Consider the following 18,205-nt stretch of genomic DNA (forward strand, 5'->3'; position numbering starts at 1 on the left):
TTTAGCAGATTGGAGGATAAAGTCAGACACACATGGTGGTGGGTGTTTTGATTTAAGAACATTTCAGCTTTATTTATGGGCAAACAGCCGTCCTTCCTGCAGCTGAGACAGGAACCTGCCAGAGAAAGTTTAAGCCGTGTTTCTTGTCTGTCTGCTGTAGAGCTTGACTATAACTCACAACAGTAAATGTGCATCCTCCCCTGTTATCAGTTTCAATCACTTTAAACACTTTTATATGCAGGCTGTAAATGTCAGGTTTTATTATTATTTTCCCCCCTCGCAGAACAGTTGAGTTTATTCCATTACACTGGTAAATAATCAGAGGTACTTTTGAAATATTGGAATATAAAAACTGGCAGCTTTTTAATTGAAATAAGCTACGGTGAATAAAGATTGGTACTTACACAGTTCACTGAATGCTGCACGTTTTTACAGCAAAACAAGTTGATGTACTTCTGTGTGCACGGCTGCCTAGGAAGAAAACAAATATATAAGAGATACGCTGAAGAAAGACAGAATTTATGGTTCAACAGCTTCTAAACCGTAATGATGGAACTAGGATGATCAAAGAGTTCATTAAAAGGCCAAAGTGGATCATATTTCTAGTTACATCCCTACCTAGAGAACCCAGAGGTGAAATTCACAAATGATTGAAAAGATTCAACGAATACATGTATAAATACAGAAAGATTCAATTCCAATAGTAAGGAGTATACCACATTCATATTATTATTACTATTCTTGTTCAAAATGTGATGATTATGAAAAAGGAAGTTGAGTGGTTGGGGGCTTCAGCCAAATCCCAAATCCCAGAGCTCATCAAACACTTACCTGTGAAGGTAGGATCCCAATACATACAGAAGAGCCAGGGCACCCAGGACAACTGCTCCTACCAGAAGAGCTAGCCGAAAGGAAGCAAAAATAGGAAGTCAGGATTTAAAATGCAATGCATAATTAAATTAAGCAATGCGGAAAATCAAGTCGCAATTCTTCACTATTAAGTGCACAGCATTAATGTGAATTAAAGTGATAGCATACATTTAATAAAGAACATGTGATGGTTACGTTTCATGAACTTTACCAACGTGGTAACAGTGATGATAAGCGTGCGATTGAGAAAAGGCACCTTCTGTTAAACTTCTATGAATGGATACCTGAAGAACATATGGCATGTTGCATTCAACATTAGACTGATGGACACAAATATAAATAATATGTATATGTAGATGGGTTGATCTGATTGATAAGACGAGGTGGGAAAACTAAACACATAAAATCTGTGGGGAGAGGTACAAACACAAACCTGTTCTTGTAGAAGCTGAGGTCCTTTGAGAAACAGACTGATAGAGTTTGGGGAGTTTTAAGCTTCTCACAAGTGGTGAAACAGAAAGTGCAGACAAACTCATTCGTAAACCTGTAAATGCTGGTGGTTCATTTGCTGTCCAATACTGTTGTTACTAAGCATATAACATCTGCATCCTGGAATCAATCAATGTTAAGTAAAGTTATGTTTACCTATGATTGTGTTTTAAAACGTAACTAACTAACTGAAAAGACAATCGATTGTCTCTGCATTTCCTTAGTGGCCACACTGAGCCCTCTGGTTGCACATTGTTCTAGCTGTCAGATTTCTGCAATTGTTTTTAGATTGAAGATCTGTAGACCATCGTGCCCATTGGCTTTTCACACCTTAGCAAATTAGTTTTCTGCTGTAAGAAAGATGGCGTTTCATTTTCATTAAACATCTTAAAAGAGTCTAGATAGCAAAAGCAAGACAAGAAGTGGATGAGGGTAAGATTTTAACGTATAAACACCATACATATGTGCTGGACCTTATACACAATGCCCTGCAATGCCTAACAATAGCTCAACCCTCACCAGAAAAAAGGGTGTTTTACAGGAAGTGACCAGGGAAATATTAATTCAATACTTCATCTCAGGACTAGCCTCTTGCCAGTACAGCAAGATACTCATTTAATCTAACTTTGCTTCAGGATATTTGTAATGCATTCTATAAATGCCTTGATTATGTTACCAAAACTATTGGGACTGCAGGCAAATTACAAAAGACAAAAGTTTTTATGAGGCATTTAAAAGGGTGTAGGCCCACCCTTGCCTTAATGACTGTTGCAATTGTCTAAACATAGCACATCCATTACTAGTGGATGGAAGCTTGTCCATTTACTTTTGGTAACATATTGTACACGCAGTACCAAAAAAAGAACTAAAGGAAAGTGTTTGCTAATGAGACAAAATTAAAAACAACCTTTTTTAAGATTCAATGTTGAGTTATGCTGGACATTTTTCCACATTTAATTTGACAATGATTAAAAAAAAAAAAAAAACATGTATATCCCCAAGATCACCTCAGACGCGGAGCTCAAGATCAAGGCTTTTTAGCTCACTGACAATTTGAATTTGTATGCTCTGACAATTATTAGGAAAGAAGCTCAACATGAATTTCAATTAGGCTGGGATGAACAGCCAATTATGTTTATTGTCACTGACAGTTGTTTGATTTCTGCCAAGCCTCTACTTTATTACTCACCTTATCAACTTCCTAAAAAGCAAACCCAAATAAAAGGTATACCAACCAAAGTGTTCAGGGATATATCAAATAACTCTTCTGCCCACTATTACATATATATATTTTGCTATATCATGTTTCTCCCCAATCTGAAGTGCCCAGTTCAGTAAGTGCAGTAGTTTTGAATTACCCAAGTGAGTAAGCAAAATTGTGCATCACTTATTATCCACTGAATACATCAGTTATACAGTTAAATATTAATCAGTGAATGCTGTATAGCTACAAAACATTTTTATTTTTCAACATAATAAAATGTATAATTATGAAATGTTGCACCATGGTTACATTATGGATGCATATTTATTTTTAAAGCCAATATGACAAGACGTGTTGCTATTTAACAATATTTAATTAGAATGCAATTGCAATGCTTTCTCAGAAATACTCATGTTCTCAATAAAGATTTTTTTTTATTATTATTCTTCAAAATAAAATATTATGTTACCATTTTGCAGGAGCAACCATAACATTCTTGAAAATAACTGGTAGAATTAAATGTTTGCTACAATTGGTGAGAAATGTAAACTGTATATAGATGTTGTTGTCTTCCTACTGTCTTATTGTACATAATGTTGTTGGTGCCCAATAGTGAACTGGCAAATCAAAAGGAAAATGAACTGAAAATCAGTATTTCCGTTTATCTGGAGGGAATTCCTTAGGAAACTGCGGTGGAAAGAAATCTGGAAATAAGTATTTTTGTTCTGTTACATGTACAGTAAAAGACACCAATAAGACTACTGATTTAGTACATAGCAAGTGTACTGGCCGTCAGCACGTGCGATCAGGGAATTGTAATTCACAGCTTATTTACTGTCCAACATAGTTTATTGATCTTAGAAGAGGGGGGACAACCTGAGCTTGTGATTTTGTAACAAGATATTTTAATTACTACTAGATCTAGCTCTTAGACCTATGTTCCATTAGTGCAAAAGTAATTCCCGGAAGTTACTCTCCTCTATCCAGTGCATAAGATGTGATTCACAGGGTTGGTACTTTGATACGTACATCATATAAGAAGAGGTCTGTTGTGTATTTAATCAGTAATTTACCTGCCAACAAATTGTGTCAGTCCACTCTACACTCACCTAAAGGATTATTAGGAACACCATACTAATACTGTGTTTGACCCCCTTTCGCCTTCAGAACTGCCTTAATTCTACGTGGCATTGATTCAACAAGGTGCTGAAAGCATTCTTTAGAAATGTTGGCCCATATTGATAGGATAGCATCTTGCAGTTGATGGAGATTTGTGGGATGCACATCCAGGGCACGAAGCTCCCGTTCCACCACATCCCAAAGATGCTCTATTGGGTTGAGATCTGGTGACTGTGGGGGCCAGTTTAGTACAGTGAACTCATTGTCATGTTCAAGAAACCAATTTGAAATGATTCGACCTTTGTGACATGGTGCATTATCCTGCTGGAAGTAGCCATCAGAGGATGGGTACATGGTGGTCATAAAGGGATGGACATGGTCAGAAACAATGCTCAGGTAGGCCGTGGCATTTAAACAATGCCCAATTGGCACTAAGGGGCCTAAAGTGTGCCAAGAAAACATCCCCCACACCATTACACCACCACCACCAGCCTGCACAGTGGTAACAAGGCATGATGGATCCATGTTCTCATTCTGTTTACGCCAAATTCTGACTCTGTACCATCTGAATGTCTCAACAGAAATCGAGACTCATCAGACCAGGCAACATTTTTCCAGTCTTCAACTGTCCAATTTTGGTGAGCTTGTGCAAATTGTAGCCTCTTTTTCCTATTTGTAGTGGAGATGAGTGGTACCCGGTGGGGTCTTCTGCTGTTGTAGCCCATCCGCCTCAAGGTTGTACGTGTTGTGGCTTCACAAATGCTTTGCTGCATACCTCGGTTGTAACGAGTGGTTATTTCAGTCAAAGTTGCTCTCCTATCAGCTTGAATCAGTCGGCCCATTCTCCTCTGACCTCTAGCATCAACAAGGCATTTTCGCCCACAGGACTGCCGCATACTGGATGTTTTTCCCTTTTCACACCATTCTTTGTAAACCCTAGAAATGGTTGTGCGTGAAAATCCCAGTAACTGAGCAGACTGAGAAATACTCAGACCGGCACGTCTGGCACCAACAACCATGCCACGCTCAAAATTGCTTAAATCACCTTTCTTTCCCATTCAGACATTCAGTTTGGAGTTCAGGAGATTGTCTTGACCAGGACCACACCCCTAAATGCATTGAAGCAACTGCCATGTGATTGGTTGGTTAGATAACTGCATTAATGAGAAATTGAACAGGTGTTCCTAATAATCATTTAGGTGAGTGTATATCTCTATTAACTATAGATTACAAAAGCATTTTTGTATGATATACATCAATTTCACAGATATGGTTTGATTAAAGTGTGATCCACATGCTTCGTTTCAAGACTTTAATACACAATAATGTGATAAAACAATAGACAACATGAATGTACTTATAAAATATATAACACACATATATATGACATTATATGCATGGCTTAAAATCTTAAGATTAAGCATTTGGGGCAGTAAAAGTAAAAAAAAAAGAGGGTCTGAAAAGATAGATCTTATAATAAATTAACAAACCTGTGTGCCTTTAAGATTAATCTTTTCATTTTCAATTACAGTTGTATTTAGTTTTGTTTCAACTTTAATAAAAACACATTGATCATACATTAAGAATATTGATCAGTGAAAGCTTTGAGGACATACTGAAAAATGAAATGGCAAAGGCAAACATGGGCTTTCTTCCCACCTATCCATCTATTAAATGAATGTCTCAACTGAAAAAGCTCTCGTTCACTTGTCCAAATTACAGGGCTAATGGCCACATTTCCAACAAGAATTAATATGATATGTCCTTGAATATTTGTTTCAATTTCTAAACCCCAGTTTATAAATATGCATTTGTGCTCGTCTCCACCAAATAATTTCATCCCTAGCCTAGATATAAATCTTACAGTTTTATAAATAAACAACAAGACAACAGTTATAATTAACTTTTTGAGCAATATTCCTTGGCCCTACTATATAATCTTATTAACAGCCTATTTGATCTTATAGCTGAGCATGTATTTGTTTGTGAAGTTCATTGGTTTTGACTTTTCAGACTGTCAGTGCCAGAAGGAGAACACTATATCAATAATTTCAGATTAATACTAATACTTCTACACTGGGGAATGATGAGATCATGCAACAGTGTATTACATTAAACACCTGCAATTCTGTACACAATCTTATACACAAAACATGTAACAAAGCTTGGATCAGTGTTGTTACTTGAGCATATTTAGTGTCAACAGTTTCCTTAAAGTTTCCCAGCAGAATATCTGAAACTACAATAACACAAAATGTGTTGTTGTGTCTTTTCCCACAAACATATTTTTGTTCACAGGCCAGAAATCACAAGCAATTTATTATTATTATTTTATTTTTTAGAAGTGGGCATGCTTCCAGAAGACAGCTCCCAGACAGCCAATCAATAGCGATGAAAGCGCCGAGTCTACTTACAATAAAGATTTACATGGGGACTGTATATTAAAGTGTGAAATGGCAGTCTGCGAGACTGACAGCTTGGTGGAACTGAAGAAATATCGGAATCTCAATGATAATTATATCCTGTGGCTAAAAGACTAAGAACAACCTGTCAAGAATTGAGGCGGTGAACAAAGATCTGTAATTTCTCTCTGGGTTTAGTTTTACAGAAGTTAGAAAGGCCTTTGATAGATATAGGGTAACAGCGCTAAATTAAATATTTGTGTGGCACCACTAACGAGAACAGTTAACACATTCAAATAAACGAGTGTCCACAGATTCTTTCACTGTACATGACAGCTGATTTATGGGTTTTCCTTCGAATGCAACTGGCATTACATACACATTCAATTTACAGGAGTAGCTGTCACAACTTTACGTCTCATGTAGGGATATTTTCCCTCTAGGGAAAGAGAAATCATTTTCACAGCCAAAACATGTAGTATGTCACAGGCAGCAATTATCTGGACATGATTTTTTTTTTCACTTTAATCTGTCGTTTGAAGCAGAAGAGATTAAGGTTAAACCTTTGCTACCATACATGTTTCACCTGTTTGTAAGTTGCTTTGAATAAAGGTATTTGTTCATTTGTTATTATTGTTGTTTTGGTTGGGGGAAAAAATTAAAAAATACTCAAAATATGTGTTATCACAATAGTTAACAGACAATGATTTAAGGTTGCCCATTTGCATTGTTGTCCGAAACAAGCCTGCTCTTTTCTGTAGCCTGCATTAGCTGCTGTGTTCAGGTAAACAGACGCTGAGTACACGAGAAGGCATTGTGTACAAAGTGTAACAGCCAGGCTGCTGGGACATATTGTACTGAATCTTTGCATCTCCCATAATGGAAAAACAACCAGTGGCAAGCCATCATTCAGCGCGAAGGTAAACACATTGACCAGCTTTCCCATGGAAACAGGAAGTCATCTCTAGCTGAATGACACATTCAGATTTTGTTTTGTTTGCATTTAAACACACCATTACTGACCTGAAAGGCAAAGATAAGAGTAGTGCGTAATTACAAAGTGAATCTGCAATTTCGTTATCGCAGCATTTTCCAATTTCAAACATGATGTTTGGATTGAGACATTCAAGACAATTAACACTATTATTTTAGTATATTCTTAAGATGTATGTATTAATATGAACTATATGTTTGTACATTTAGTATATTTGAACTATTTATAGATTTATTGTGTAAGTCACCCATTTTCAATAACCTACTTTATCACAGTGAGCTGGATCATAACCTGGCAGGCACAGGGTGTTAGGCAGGGCACACCCTGGAGGGGAAGCCAGTCAATCGCAGGTAAAAATAATTTATCCTTACAATAGTTGGAACATAATAAGGCATTCCACCATTTATTCTGTCTATATGGGTATGCTCCTGAACTCAAATTAAAGACTGTTAGATGCTTACTATACAAAGTTCAAAAAAATTATGTTAAGCACAAAAAGCAAAGACAAATCTTCTATCATGTTAATTACTTACAAAAACAAAGTTGAATTTGAAATCTCAATTAATACAATAAACATTACAAAACTACTTTCATTACTATCTTAAAGGATTTTAAGAAAAACTCTTAAACTTTAAGATGTATTTTGCTCATCCCAGGCAGGGAAAAATATAGTGATACTAGAACTACTTTCATTGATGTCAATGTAGTGATAGTATTTACTCATGTCCTGTTTACTTGCCATGTTGCTGGTGTAAGAGACACTCGACACAATTCTCCTCTCTGCCCAGTCATACTTGTTTTTGCAAAACTTCCATAGTGATCACTGTTTCTTGGTCAAGTCTATATATAAATATACCACATCATCACATGACAGATCATATCAACTGCACCTCAAAAGTGAAACTGAAACGAACTAAATACAAATCTGTAATTTCCACCGGCTCGTTTGAGTTTCTAGACATCTTTCACAGATACGCAGCCATGAGAGACAAATGAGACCTAATCACATTACAGCTGCTCTGGACTTTCAGACTTTACCCTTGGCCAGCCGTTGCCCAAGGTCAAGCCGAGGGGCTATATATCATCCAAAAGTCGACATGATGGCAGCTCATCAAGTATCGATCTCAGTGGAGGTTTGCAGAGTCAAATGTACACCACTCAAATAATGGCTATTTGTTCTTAAAAGGCCAATCTAAATTGTAATTTAGAGTGTCACAAGTAAACTCCAGATTAAGGGGAAAAATAATAAGGCTTTGAAGGGGCCATTACTTCATAATCCCAGCGGTTTCTTAATGCGCCTTTCACATTACTGACTCTGGATGCAAATTGCAACACAAAGCGAGAGCTTTTGTTTTATGCAGTCTCCGATACAAAATCAACTAAAGACCCAGTCAATACTCTGTCGCTCTGGGGACCCCTGCCAGTCACCCCTCGGTTGAGCTTTAGCCCATAAGTACTGCTGCTTTCTTGCTGATTTAAATGGAAGCATTATCCAGAGATCAAAAGAGCAGGCATTATTTTTACTAAGATGTGCCGACGCAAGAGTATTTTTAAAAAGGCTTGACTGCAGAAGTGAGGTCACCATTAGGGCTAAACCAGTTGCCGACATCATGGTTTTTAGAAGTTAATTATAGGGAGACTAGAGCATTTTCAATAGTCACTACCAGTATATATGTCTGTGTGTGGGCAAAATAATAAAGTATTAAGATGATGCATAGGAATGTATCGCAGTACAATAATAATATTTGGAATATGGCATGTTGATTCAACCCTTAAAACTAATTGTCAAAATAATTTAAATGTATTTCAATGAAAGACTGAAAGACAAACAAACAAACAAACAGGTTTATTTCCCATTCTGAACCATGCAGACTGATTTGACTGCCTCAGCAGAAAGCTGCTCCAAGTAATTGAATCAAACTCATTCTGTTAGAATTTCCCAGTCAATACACACATATTTATTACAAGTAGCAGCATTGTATTGTATTCTTTAAATGATCTGGATGTCTCAAAACCAACACTAATGGCATCCTTTGATGACCTAATAGTATTTAAAATATTTTGTGCAGCCCTCATTCTGAAAATATTTACACTGTCTTGAATACAATGACCACACAATTGTTATAATAATAATACATCATCAAATATAAAGGCTGTGTAATTAATTTATGATCATGCATGACAGACACTGAAGCACTTGCATTAAAACTTAAAATGAGAGAGTGAGTTCAATAGTAAGAATGTCAAATCACACACTAAGTACTGGGCTGTACATCACTGTCGAATTATCGGTGCACAGAGGCCTTCAGTTGGCTGAGGTCGGAAGTTCAGTTGAAAATTAAGAGAATAACTCGAGTTTTGGGGTTCTGTTCTGTCACAATCAGTCACTCATTTAAGAGGTATATTTCGTTTTGCTTATCCATTCATAGCACTCCCCATTAATCAAGCACTTAGTTTCTGTTTTTAATAACTATTCCCTAATTGTATTTTCATTTCTATATTAGATCCTCAAACCTGACATATTTGAAGCTGACAGAGGGGTGACTCAACACCGATCTGTAGAAGAGCATAATGAAAACCATGTACTCTGTAGTAAAGGTTAAGTAAGGTAACTAGGTCTTCATTTGTGGCGGTACAGTTAAATCAAATTCTCAGTGTAATGTGAGACGGCCAAACTTCACAAATAACAGGCTCCAGGGACCCGTGTTTAACATGTGTTGTTCTCTTCCTGTCTGCTCTCTCAGTCTGACACGCTTCATCGAAGGTTTCACAGAATGCCTCACTGTCCTGCTTATCAGGTGCAACTCGCTTGTTTCTGTCCAGTGCATGTCGCTTCTACACCAATGACTGTCAAATCAAATTGCCATGAGCAGGTCCCTAAGGTCTCCCAGTGGGATACTCTAAACCAGGGCTTGTTAAATAGTTTTACTCATGACCTGTACACCGAATGTTTACAATCATTCAGATGGAAGACATTCCATAAGACTCTAGTTATATAGTAAGATGGAATGAATAAATACATAGGGCCTACATTTTGGCCAATCTGAAATTGTTTGCAATGATAATAATAATACCTTAGTAATACCTTAGTTTCAGTAAACGTTAAAAGAAAGGTAGAAGAAAGAAGTTATACAGTGGACAATTTGCAGAGAAGGGTGATGATCTCCAATTTCTTTCTACTCAGACACTTCAATCAGTCTTCAATGTATGTGCTGTAGCTGGTTCTCCGTTATACTCTCTCATTTTGATTACTGTAAAAACATTTCCATTTACACCATTATAGACAACTGAAACGGAAAAAACTGTGAAAAATCGGGTCAAATTCTGGAGTACTTTCTTGATTCAAGAAAACAATTAAATAAATAACCATAATTAATTAAATTATGAATACATTTAATATGTATTGCAATGTATGGCCAATACAACGTTTAAACTTCAGTTTAGCCAAACACAATATACAGATTTGTTAAAAAAGTGTATCCAGATTTACTCTAAACAGAATAATACAGGCTCTGGAAAAAATTAAGAGACCACTGCAATTTTTTCTTAAATCAGCATCTCTACATGTATGGCAGCCATTCCATTCATTCATATTTTTATTTGAAATTTGGGCGAAATGTTGTCAGTAGTTTATAGAATAAAACAAAAAAGTTCATTTTACCCAAACACATACCTATAAATAGTAAAACCAGAGAAACTGATAGTTTTGCTGTGGTCTCTTAATTTTTCCAGAGCTGTATATATTTGTATTTTTTAAATCAGGCTGTGGGAACAGAAAATCAAATCAAAAGGCTCCTTAACTCAATAAGGAGGTCTACTACAAATCACAGGCGTATGATATATGATAAAACTCATTTACAAGTTTGTGTTAATGTCTGTTTTGTTCATTAAAATGTGCTCTGCCGTATTAGTGAAAGGCTTTCCTTATTACTGCCAATTAATAATTACTGCTTTCCTGTTTATGTGAACCCTTGGAAAATGCATTCATGTCATGTTATGTAAAGAGAAATGCTAGCATTGCACTCGCAAGCCAAAAACATCAAGCTCACAAGCATTAGATGAATAACTTGAATGATTTTGGACATTGAAAGGAAATCTGGTATTAAATGCAATACAGAATACTCATAACTCCAAAGGCAAGATTAATTCAAGTATTCAAACTGTATCCAAACACCTGAAGGGCTATTCAGAGGGTCTGTGGTTTGGGAGTTGAACTGGACAACTTTGTATGCCTGTAAATTCACTTAAATGTAAGCCAAAGGAGTTTCTAAACATATTTTAATGGAATGGAAAATATAACCTTAAAATGTGTTATGTATTACATGTGTTTTTGGGCATCTCCATGTTTTATGAAGGTGATAAACATACTGATATCCATTCCAGTAAATAATAAAGTGATATGCAATGCATTTACAAGATTATTATTCATTTTTGCATCTTCTACTTCTGTGTTTTCCTTCAGAAACAGAGATTGCATAAGTACTGTAAAACATTGAAAACATTAGAACCTGTGTCTGTAAGTATGTTTAGAAGAAAGCAGCACAACTTCCAACATGACTCCTTCAGAAAAACAAAGACATGGGGGGGAGGAAGGGTTAACTAAAAGGAATAAGACATCAAAGCCTATTGATTGGAGAGCTGAATTGGCACTTTTTGCAGTAGGTGGACGGTCTTTCCATTTCCTCTGCTACTGAGAAGGGGTGAACTGAAAGGTGTGCATCCTCTACCCGGCCTTTGTTCTCAAATATTTATCACAAATCCTGAAAACTGCTGACCACACACTAGCCTATTTTCATAATGCAAGGATCCCAATGAAAGGCAACCACAGAAGAGCATGCATTATATCCATTTTGGTAATAACACCTTACGAAGCACTTTTCAATGATGCCGGCCCAATGTCATTAAATGTCAAGTTGCCTTATTGTAAAAATACAGCGCATTCAAATTATTAAAGGAAACTTATGTCTTAAAAGCACTAGAAAAATGCAGGGGACAAAAATGTCCAATTAAATTTAGATCAGCCACAGCAAGAGGTGGATTTCTAAGGAAAAAAACTATTATTTTGCTACAAGACATATCAGATGAGTAAGTAACTACATGGCAGCTGCATTGGGGAGACCAGAATAGAAGAAACACTAGGTGGATGCAGACAACAGCATCATCCTTCATATATAAAACATTTTTTTTTATCAGAGTTTTCTTCTTCAATCAGCAGGTAAAAAGTGGTCCATTTATATAAATGCTGTTGATATTTCTACTCACAAAAATGGCATCCGAAAATATTAAATACAAGATGACATACAAAGACATTCAATAGGATAACTGAGTAGATTTTAACACATAAATCTGTTACCAGGGTAGGAAAATACCTAAACAAAGATTTGAAATTCTAACCAATTATTATTATTATTATTATTATTATTATTATTAATTATAACATCTTATACCTACACTAAATAATATATAATGTTTAGATGCTGTTTGTATTCTTGTGATTTTTCATTTTATAATTGTATAGTGGTGACTATATATTTATATTAAAATATATTACAAAATGACCTCTATGAAAGCAGTTCCTAGTTCCCCACCAATTGAATAGTCCGGGCTGGGTGTATGTCAGTGTACATGGTCTAAGGGCAGAGTATGGGGAGGGGGATTCCTACCATGACATACACCACAAACTCTTTAATAAAATATAAATGAGGGTCCCTGGGTTAAGTTGCCTAATGAACAAGATGTCAAGCTGTGATGTACTGAAATACGGATATATGGATATTACTCAGCCACTCAGGAATACGAGAGGGGAGTCTATAACGGGTTAATTCACTTGTTTTTTCTAACCAGGTAGTTTGAAAAAAAAAAAATACACAAATTCCGAAGTACCAAACGTTTTTCAATTAGATATGTGTAATGCACAGAAACAAAATTGCATAGCACTAAATAAATGTGGAGGAACTATTAAGATGTATATTGCCATCAGCTTCCTCTGTAGTTTCATACAGAGGAGTCTGTATTTTAAAATTAAACTTTTCCTGTCTTTCTGAAACCATTTTATTGGTGCACTGCAATCAGATCTCATGAAATTATATTCCTAGTGCAAAATACACTACACTCCTAGACTCATATTGATTAAAGAAAGTAACAGGAATACAGGATACATCACCACAACAATTGGGTCGTGCTTGACAATTGCAGAGTCTATGAAACAGCACGTTTTATCCATTCAGATCTTTCTATTGCTCCGGATAATGGGATAATGAATGTTGTTTTTGGAATATGTATGCTGTGGATATGTGCCAAAGCTGGATCATTTGCAAAAGGCCAAGGCAATTCAAAAAGTCTCCAGCTGCAGAGGACATTGGGAAGATAGATTAGACCTTATTGCTTTTCAAGTTCTGTCTAAGTTCATCGAAAAGGCCACATGGTCTCCCAGATGAGATGTAAAAAAGACACGAAAGAACACAATACGAACACATGAGGGTGTTGTAAACTATGAAAATGTAATTTATGCACTGCAAGATTATGTACTTTACTGTAATGTGTAGATGATTTATTACTGGTCTTGTAATCTAGTGGAGATGCAGTACACTGTGTTAGTATTTCAAAAGACTCATTGGATAAAGGCATCTACTTAATGACTGATTAGTAATAAATCATAATAATAACTTTAAAATGTTTCGAAGCTAGTTTACTCATCAGAGGCATTATTTCTTGAAACCAGAGCAAACAAACAAAAACAACTTTAATGCTGTGAGCTATAAGGCAGTACTGAAACATTCTGCTTACCCACTATAATGTTTTGTGAACTACCTGTGAAGTTCATAACAGAATTATACTGCATGTGAATGTATTAATTTGGTACAATAAAAGTGAACCCAATGTTTATAACCAACCAGTAATGATTCTAAATCCAGTCTAAATGTAATGTATGTAAATGGGGGTGGTAGGTATGAAAATAATCTTAGCTGTTTTATGAATGGAGAGGAGTTAGTTAAAGGTTGAAGTTTTCAGATCAACGCCCAGAACAGGCTTGAATTCACGGCTCAAGGCATTAATGAGCTTTTTTACCCTTTTCTTAGATCTCCTCTTGGGAATGGGACTGTCTTCACTATCCTTTTATTCATTACAAGATATCTATGATCACAATTGATTTTTGGATTTGGTTTCAGTCATCGAATCTATAGAGAAATGTTTTTTGGTTAAAGAAAAAAACGAAGACTGAGATGTTTGGAATTGATTTTTCAAAAAACAGCTGATTAGTTGAAATTGCGTGTTGCACATAATTAATCTTTAGCATTGAGAGCAGTTACCACTGGGAAATTGCACATTACAAAGGGTATTATGTTACATACCAGACTGCTTGATTATAGCACATTTAAGGCGGAATGGTACACATCTGGCCCCGAACAGCATTAGCAAGGATATTATTTGGGAATATATTCTAGGCATGGGGATATATCTGTCACGTGTGGGGGTGGGTATTCTGTATCAATATCTTGTGCTTTTCCTCATTATTATACTGCATTTTTAAAATGTGTTTAATGCTTTGGGTCACATTGTTATGCTCACTGAATAAAAAAAATTAGAGTATGTTATACACAAATAGCCTAAATAATATGAACCTGTTTAACCCAAATAAGGGGCAGATTTTTGAGGCTGCAGAATACTGGGCATTTCCTAGCACATTTTGGCAAGATATACAAGACTCTGGTATGTCAAGGTGTCCTTCTGGAAGAGGAGGCTCTTAGTTCTTGAAGTTGACACTTCATTATGATTGAACAATGAGATTATAATATCTGCACAGGCAAGATCAACTGGACAAATTGAACTAATAAACCACTACAGGAAATGAAAGTCTTTTTTTTTTTAAGAAAAAGTTGTTAAATCACTTTAGATTATTGGTTCAAATACACTGAACACAAATATGAACGCAACATGTAAAGTGTTGGTCCCATGTTTCATACACAAAAAAGGTTATTTCTCTAAAATTTTGTGCACAGATTAGTTTACATCCATGTTAGTGTGCATTTCTCCTTTGCCAGGATAATCCATCTCTGGACCAAAGAAAATCCTGTAGAAACATGAATGATACTCCAGAATAAGAACATGTACGCCCTATCCACAAAAGGGCACTTAAACATACCCAGGATCGGTTTGTTTTTGGACACAATTCAACCTGTGTGCAGCAGACCAAAAAAAGAAACAGCCAATACAAAGAGGTAAAATCAATTTGTGGTCTGTTTGCTTTAAATTACATGCTGTAATTTACCCAAGAGGCTGACAAAAATGTTTTACTCAAGACAAATTCTATAAAGACTTTCAACCTTAAAACTTATAATCAGCATTACAATGAGAAAAACAAGACAACGTCGAAGTTTTGATTAAGGAAAATAAAATACAAAGTTAATGCTTGTATGAACTTAACACTATCAGATTGTTTTAATTAAATTTTGAATTATTAACATAATAAAAAAATGAAAACATTACAATTAAAAGATGAATTTACTCACGAATGTAACTGTTAATGGGAGCCTTGTCAATACTCTGGGTGCAGGTGACAGATCCCGATTCCTCTTGAACCCACGTGGAATAATGTCCTGCCTCTCCATACAATTGATCCCAGCTAGAAAGAAGAACTAAGTTCAGTCAAGATCATTTGGGAATGCATGTTACATCTCCATAGGTTCAACATATTTTGAGGATTTATTACCTTCATCGTTATCAGAGGCTGAGGTTTGCAGGCCATAATGCGATGTTGTTTCACTCATGGTATATGCTTGTTCGGAGCAGTACAATTGTACATATAATAATTGACGATTCTCCTTCAGTGCAACCAAAATCATTGCAGATTCCCGTTATTGATTGACCCTCCAGAATGAAGCCAGTGCAAATGTTCCAGATGGGGATCAATATTTAATGTATGAAATAAGTGTTACTGTTAAACTGTCTGTGCCCCCCAAAGTGGGGATCTCCTTTAAATTAACACTGAACTATAAAACACCTTGAAAAGTTAACAACAATACGGCAATATGTTTGGTGTTCTTAAGGTAGAGTAAAAATAACTATTATCATTTTATCTTACAGGAGGAGGTGCCAATAATTGTATTAAAGAATTAAGCCATAATATGAATAAATGTAAAACCCTTGGAGCCAATGGTTTCCATAAATTGAAGTCCCATAATTACAATTACCTATTTTGGTCATTCGGCTATGATAAACAACATGCTTAATGTCCCTAATTATGTTATCATTGTGGGCTGCATCCCCATCAGAGAAATCCGTCTCCTATGGTTTTGAAGCAGTCATTACTGAACAGGCCACTCTAATCCATTTTGAGGCCTATCACTCAGGCATCGCCACACTCCTGGGCTCTCTGTCTACCCAATGACCCCTGACTGGGCTCCTAATTAGAGTGGAAAAACAGACGGCAGCAACGTTAGAGCGGACTGTGGAGCTAAGTTTAGTGCCATCTCTCTTTATGATGTAAACAAGTCGCAAGATTGTGAATTAAAACGAAGCTCTTAGTAGGTACCTCAAGAAGAATAAGAGCAGGGTTAATGGGACTTGGTAATAAAAAGGTAATGCTTTCCTCTTGAAATGAGCATCTCCTAATGCTGACAGAGATTAATATTTGAACAAGAAGCAAATAAGAATATAAAGCTGAGAAACATCAAGTTGAAAAAGTTTTTGTTCAAGGGCCAGACTGCTGCTCTTGGAATTGATAAATATGTTTTGATCCGGTACATGTACGATTTGTTTTGGAAAATCATTTGCTAAGTGTTCTCCCAGTGTTCATGTTTGGTTCAAAAAGAAATCCCTACCCAGGATGTTGCACATTTCTGGTTTCAAAACCCACTTCAATATTCACCTCAGCTTGAGACAAAACATTTAATTATTCTCAAGACCTTAACAACAGTTGAAGTACTAGCCCTGGTAGAGCATTTATTCCTACACAAAATCAAAATATGAACATTATCATTGAAAAGTCCTTGATGGAGCAAGCCTTTTTAAGGATCTGAAGATCTCTTCAAGGGCTTTGAAGTTCATAGACATTAATGGCTAGTGCTCAAGTCCTCAAGTTTCTCATTGCAGCAGCTTTAGAGCGCCACCCGGTGTCACGGATGGATTACTGCTTCAACAGGAATGTTTTCAGCTCGTGTTTCTTCAGCCCACAAGGTGCTTTGCTTGGCCTTATTGATTGACTGGGGAAAGACATATAATGCCATCACTTAGAGTGTATTTTTTTTCCTTTTGGTTTAAAAGAAAAGAGAAGGAAAAAAATCAATCACAGCATGGTCTGGTAAGGGACCTCTCCATTGATCTGAAGAAGAATCTCTGGATCGGAGCCCAAGAGAAAAGGAGCCACGTCGAGTGAAATCCAATGCTTTTAGAGTTCATTTAAAGATGACCCCAAATTAAATCTCCGGGCCCTAATGTCTAGTACATTCAGATTGTTTATAAATACTGCTGCGAAAATCTTGCTCTTGAACATCCTTCTGAGGTTTCTGTGGCCCTGCAGCTCCCGGCTCTAAATTTTTAATGGGATCTGTGTATTAGGGCCTTTTTATCGTTATTGGCATGTCAGGTTTTATTAACCCCAGGAAAATAAAATCAATAGGAAGCAGGATATTTTTAAAAAGGACATCATTCTGGAACAAAGCAGGTCGTTATTAAATTCCTAATTCGGTCAATAAGGGCTGGAAGAGACAGGAATTGAAATGGCATCCTGTTTGTCACTGCCTGAGAGCATCTAAAAATAATTCCCACCTCCCCGTATACATGTCAACATTTGTGCAGGGCTAAATCCATTCTATAAGGGGTGTTGATTCCAAAAATGGACAATGCCGGCCTCGCTGCTAGTGTCAAGTTAAACAGATTAATAATCTTAAATCACATAAGATGCTGCACACATCATAGTATTTCCTTGATCCCCCCCTAGTGTTTGTATTAATTTTCAATTTTGCCCAGTCTATTAGCATTTCACAGGCATGTGCTTCGAATACACAAAATAATAATTAAGCATGGAGGCTTTCCAATTGTACATTTAATCAAATGCTCTAGAAAATGATTTGCAGCTTGGAGGTAAAACTACAGACTAGACATACCGCCCCTGTTTGCCAGCTCTAA

At 36.3% G+C, this 18,205-nt stretch overlaps 1 protein-coding gene across 2 annotated transcripts in view; it reads right to left on the minus strand.

Moving 5' to 3' along the window:
- The window catches only part of LOC136716269 (heparan-alpha-glucosaminide N-acetyltransferase), a 91,581-nt gene that overhangs the window by 65,604 nt on the left and 7,772 nt on the right, over nt 1–18,205 (minus strand). For both annotated transcript variants that reach the window (XM_066693869.1, XM_066693868.1), the window contains exons 4-6: nt 15,589–15,701; nt 832–901; nt 405–471 (exon numbers count right to left, since the gene is read on the minus strand). In XM_066693869.1, coding sequence (XP_066549966.1) covers nt 405–471; nt 832–901; nt 15,589–15,701 — 250 coding nt within the window. The remainder of the gene's footprint in view (nt 1–404; nt 472–831; nt 902–15,588; nt 15,702–18,205) is intronic.

The sequence above is a fragment of the Amia ocellicauda genome, chromosome 20 (genome assembly GCF_036373705.1).
Source record: "Amia ocellicauda isolate fAmiCal2 chromosome 20, fAmiCal2.hap1, whole genome shotgun sequence".
Taxonomy (NCBI): domain Eukaryota; kingdom Metazoa; phylum Chordata; class Actinopteri; order Amiiformes; family Amiidae; genus Amia; species Amia ocellicauda.